At 36.6% G+C, this 5577-nt stretch overlaps 1 protein-coding gene across 1 annotated transcript in view; it reads right to left on the reverse strand.

Moving 5' to 3' along the window:
* Window positions 1-3339, reverse strand: part of LOC107741078 (putative E3 ubiquitin-protein ligase SH3RF2) — an 18999-nt gene extending 15660 nt beyond the window's left edge. Inside the window, exons 1-3 of the mRNA XM_016553669.1 lie at window positions 3316-3339; window positions 2733-3070; window positions 433-699 (exon numbers count right to left, since the gene is read on the reverse strand). Of these exons, the coding sequence (XP_016409155.1) occupies window positions 433-645 (213 nt within the window). The 5' untranslated portion in view covers window positions 646-699; window positions 2733-3070; window positions 3316-3339. The remainder of the gene's footprint in view (window positions 1-432; window positions 700-2732; window positions 3071-3315) is intronic.
* Between the last annotated feature and the right edge of the window lie 2238 nt (window positions 3340-5577).

Raw genomic sequence — 5577 nt, forward strand, 5'->3', positions numbered from 1 at the left:
GTAAATGCAGAGCTATGAGAAAGAAAGTCAGAATTGCGAAACATAAACTCTGAATTCAGAGAAAAAAGTCAGAATTACGAGGAAGTCGGTCAGAATGCTGTTTATATCCCGTAATTATGATAAAAAGTGGCAGTTATTTATTTTTTATTTTTTATTCTGTGTAGCAGAAATGGGCTTCGATACCTTCTGGCTGTCAAAGAAGTTGCAAAGGTCATTGCAAAAATAGCTTAGAAGAGCTCAGTCTAGAAACATTTTAGCAGATGCCACTTGCTTTAATGTTTTATTAATGCAATGACATTCACACATTTTTTATGGCTTAAGTGTCTGAATACTTTTTGTGGCCACTGTACCAACCCAACTGAATTGTGGCGGTACATTGATTAAAGAAGAGATCGAATGAAATGGGAAGGTCTATAAAGTACAGAGATGAACCTTGAAGAAGGTTAAGCATTCCTTGCTGTCCCCTGGATCCAGATTGTTAGCACTGAAGTCGTAAAGTGCTCTGCAGCGGGCCAGCGGCTGTGGCTGCTCGCTGATGACCCTCACCACATCCACTGGAACCAGCCCGCTGCTGTCTTTGCCTTCGCCGTAACACCAGTTATCATCCACTCTCCAGCGCAGGTAAATGATGTCAGCTGACGTCATCGTGAGCTCGCCAGGTGCGTTACCCTGGAAGTCATATAAAGCTTGAGCTTGCACCTGAAACAAGTACAAACAGCATAGGGGAGACTGTCAAGAACATATCTGGATCATAACTCGAATAGAAATAATGAAGCCATTCTAGGACAATTATATTTTTACATTGCGCCATTATTTTCATGAAAGTTAAATGCGTCCAATTCTACTTACTGGAATGCACAAAAAAGATGATATAGGCCTATCACTTGAACTCTTACAAAAATTAAGCTACTGATATACTGACTTTACTACATGGTAATGGGTCAAAGACAAAAAGGGTTTTCCCCCCAAACATTAGAATGTGCCCGGTTTAATTTAAAAAAATTTCTGAGCCAAAAATAATGACTATCATACAATTTTAACATGATTTACAGCAGAGACCCACAATAATGTCATTCAGTGTAATGATAGTTTAGATACCAAAAAAAAAAAACATCAAGAATCATCAGACGATATTAAAAGACTATTTAAGGATCACAGATCAGCCCCCCAAAACTAACTCATTATCATTTTAAATATATACCAGTCCTACTAAACCTATCCTTCAAACTATGGTTTTACTCATATGTCTGCAAGAAGTTTTTAAATATAGTATAGTTTAAAATATACTAGAATTTAGTATGATCACTTATTCTTTTATATATTTTAATAAGCACAGGTCAGAATAAGTGTGTTGATTCATTTTTACATGAATATATCTTTTACACTGAATGACGATGGAACTATTTTTTCCTGATATAATATGACTATAAAAATAAAAGTAAATTAAAAGTAAATTGAATTCTGTATAAAACTTGTCAGAAAAAAAGTTTAAGACCGCTGGCTTAAATTGTAAAGTAGCTCTGAAAGTACAGTTGAAGAATGCATTATGGTGTACCTGTTGTATTGTTTTTAATTTATGCTCTTTTCAATAATAAAAAGCAAAATTTAATAGCTAAATATATTTAGACATAGATTTTATTTTTTTTATGCAATTTTTTTTTCATTTTGATCTTATGGGAATTAAATATGATCTAGACTTTTTTTTAAGAGAACGATTCAATCTATAATTATCTTATTTATTCTGTTTTTCGTTTTTTATTTCTAACATTGTCATTTTGTAAAAATCACCTTCTTAGTCTATAAAAGACAAACAATATTAGAAAATGTGAAACATTAATACAAAAATATATTTATTGTATAAAATATGTATTAATAAAGAAATATAGAATTAAAAGACAATTGACTTCTGCAAATAACACAACATCTAACAGCGCTCTTTACTCTATACTATCTTGCAGTACTTCAAATGCATGTATACTACATTAGAGGCTTGAAATGAGAAATCGAATGGGAAAAGTTCCCCAGAGCTCAAAAGCATCCCAAACTTCTAAACAGCATTACTGTGCAAATGCAGTGGCTTTTTCCCCAAATGAAACTCAAGTCCACCGACCTACTTAAACCAAACCGGGCCGCAGTGTGTTTCAGTGGACATTGTTAAACACACACACAGAGATAATAGGGCTCTTAAGCAGATCGGATTGTCAAACTGACCTACCACATAAAACAACATAAAAACCATCCTGATATATTCAGATATACACATTTCATCATCATTTACGCTGCACAGGACAATCGCTCTGTTGAAAAACAAACATCATGCTCTGTTTGATGTGGCACGACAACTAGGGTTGCAAAAAGTTGGAAAATGTCCAGTAAATTTCGGAAACATTCCAGAAAGTTTGGGAACTTTTTTGGGAATATTCCAGGGATTCCAGTAAATTTCCGGAAATTTTCCACCCCCTTTGCAACCCTAACGACAACAGACACGGAGTAATATGACACATACTAGAGAACGTTTTGAACATATTCATATCCTATATCAGAATAACAATAAATCACATCATAACCCCTAAAAGATAAAAGCTTTTAAAAGCAAACAAGCCTAATCTTGACACACAGGCAAGCCTTAAAACTCACCAAAAGCAGCTACAAAAAAAAGACAAAGGCTGCTTTTTAAGTCTCAAATCATTACTCGCGCTCTAATGCAACAAAAGCCCACGTTGTATTCTTACCCCCTGTTTGGGCAGATCTTTGAAAGTAACTGCTTAAAAGGTCCTCCTGGACTGCAGAGCTGATATATCTGACGGATCTGTCCCTCGGCGTGCCCAGCGGACCCCGCTCCTGGAGGCTCTCGAGGAGTCTCAGCAGCAGCGGGTTGGTCGGGAGCTCCTGCACTGATCCTGGAACAGCAGCTCAGCACATCTGATGAGGGTGTGAAGCCTCCTGCTGCTGAAGGCATGCCATGCAGAACGTGTGCTGGCACGGCAAGACCTTGGCAGACTCCATACACAAAGGACACTCCAACAGGTTCAAAACAGCCAGATCCTCCATCATACAGGAACATGCACACCTGAGAGACACAGTTTTATAAAGTATTCAGAGCTACCTCAGTCAAAGTGCATATTAGATACCTAATTATAGAATGATTTCTCACTGTAAACCTGTTTGCAATAACTCGAGCCACGTGCTTCTTCCGTCAACACCTGTTCATTAGGCTACTGTGATATGCAAACAGGTGTGAACGCCAAGCCACATTTGTAAATACAGACACGACACACGTTTGTGTTTAGGTTATGGAACTATAATTGAGCTTACATTTCAAAACCGTTTGTGCTCTTATGGTCCTGTGGAGGCCAGAAGCAAGTTTTCATTGAAATCAAGATCATCAGGTGAGTCGCGCGTGACGTCACGTCTACCTGGTTACACGAAACGCGCTCGAGTTAGATATAAAATTGAACATTGTACTGAAATATAGTAAAACATTCACATACCTTGTGGTCACGTAGGAATGGAAGTAGAGAGAAAATGGCTCTAAACTGGATGTTTGCGGTCAGGTGTCATCTTACAGCTCAGTGTCGGTCTGAAAACACTACGGAAGACTTCTGAAGTCAAAATAATGTTTTCATTGCCGCTGTACACCTGTATAAGTTAAACTATATTAATTAAATGATAATTAATCAGTGAATATTTTTGTCGCCAGCTTGGAACAACAGATAGGCTATTTATAACGACGTTTAAACAAATGCATTTATTTTTCAGCAGATGGTCAGTGAACTGGTGCTTAAACTTTAGAAAATGTTACAATATTATTTGAGCTGTTTTATTTTCTGTACATTTTCTATAGAATCTGCTTTTTTATCCTCTTAGTAAAATTTGGCAAAATAGCTACAGTTTTGAATGCTTTTGAAATAGGCTAGGCTAATAATTTAGGCTCCAGTAAAGATTAAATAAGCACTGAAATGGACAACTATTTATATAATGATAATATAACAACAACTATTTGAGAATGAGGAACAAGGCTGTACATTTTGTCATTCAGTAGCTAAAAGCCAGTTTGGGGCCAAAATGGTTTGTAGTTACTAATAAACTTACAGCCTATTTTTTTGTTGAATGGGATGATCTGAATGGAAAATAATTTACAGATTATATACTTGTCTTCCCATCAGGCTGCTGAAAGTGTTTTACTAGTGAATAAATATCAATTAAACAGATACTCAAAACATCAAGATCATGACATTTAGACAATTATGACATGACTTTGTTATTTTTTATTTATTTTTATCTATTGTTGGTAGGCCTTTGAGGTGAGACAAGCCCACAATCGACATTTTAGGATGAAGAGGCAGATTTTGTGTGTTGACAGCTAGCTATTTTGATGTTAGTTTAATAGTTTATGAAATGGATTAAACAAAAATTGCACTTGTGCCTGTAATTTGTGCAATACTTGTGGAATGTGCTATAAACAAGACAGAGATCAATTGCTGAATTAGTTATATAGAAAACGCAATCGGTCCAAGTTTATTTTCAAATAGGCTAATACTGACGTCCTCTAGTGGTGAACAAGTGCAATTGAATTCTGTTTTAAATATAGCATTAGTCATCTAAGTTTTTCATAAAAGCAACCCCATCGGGAACTTTTAGTCTTGTTTATAAGTTCCTAGTCATAAGATTCGTCCTGCATGAATAGGCATATGCTTCAGTCAGACAGATTAATGAGGAGTGGATCTATTGACAGATAAGACAAGACATGATGGGAGATCTGGTGGTGACTGCAGCCTTAGTCAGCGCATAAATCATCTCCTGCTTTACCCTGCCATGAAACAGTCCATCTGTTTTGAATCTGTGGGATTTCAATTTCACACATCCCTTAAACCCCAAAGTCCCGTTAACATCTCACGGCTAAATTATTCATTAATATTGGCTCTGCGTTCTGCACAAGTTCAGGACATTCGCTTAAATTTTTTAAGGGTGCATGCATTTTTGATATGTTTTGTAAGTCTGCAGAATATGGGAGGTTTTTTTTTTAGATTCTTTAAAAGAAAGATTCGTTTTCTTTATGTTTGTGATCCCCTGTAGTTTCATGTCAGTGGCTCACTGAAGTATTCCATGCATGCTTTTCTTACTCAGTTTGTTAGGTTAGGTTAACTTTAACGACCTGCAAAACTCTGTATGGCTTTGGCTGCTGTGAGACTGAGTGCTTGTGACGGGCTGGAGAGTAATTGCAAAAGCTTTAATAGGCCCTTGCTGGGTGTTTGTAATTCTTTGGCCTCTTATCTGAAAGAAACAGAGCAGATCTGGCCAGCAGAGAGCGCAGTTTGTATGGCAACACAAAACCAGCCTCAAATTTGAAGCGTTTACTCTTTACACAAAGTTTATCACTGGCTAATAACGGCAGTCCATTACTTTTCTCATTTCATTTTTCATTCGACCGGTTTCTTTGTTTGTTTTCAGTCATTCTTTCAGATTTGTGCTTTCTCTGCAGTTTGATGTAATCTAGTCATCTGAGTTCTGTGGGAATGAGTCTATGGGTGTTTATAGTCTTCCATTACAGAGCATCAATTATTCATGGGCTGATTA

Source organism: Sinocyclocheilus rhinocerous, unplaced genomic scaffold (assembly GCF_001515625.1).
Source record: "Sinocyclocheilus rhinocerous isolate Xijiao unplaced genomic scaffold, SAMN03320098_v1.1 scaffold44, whole genome shotgun sequence".
NCBI lineage: Eukaryota > Metazoa > Chordata > Actinopteri > Cypriniformes > Cyprinidae > Sinocyclocheilus > Sinocyclocheilus rhinocerous.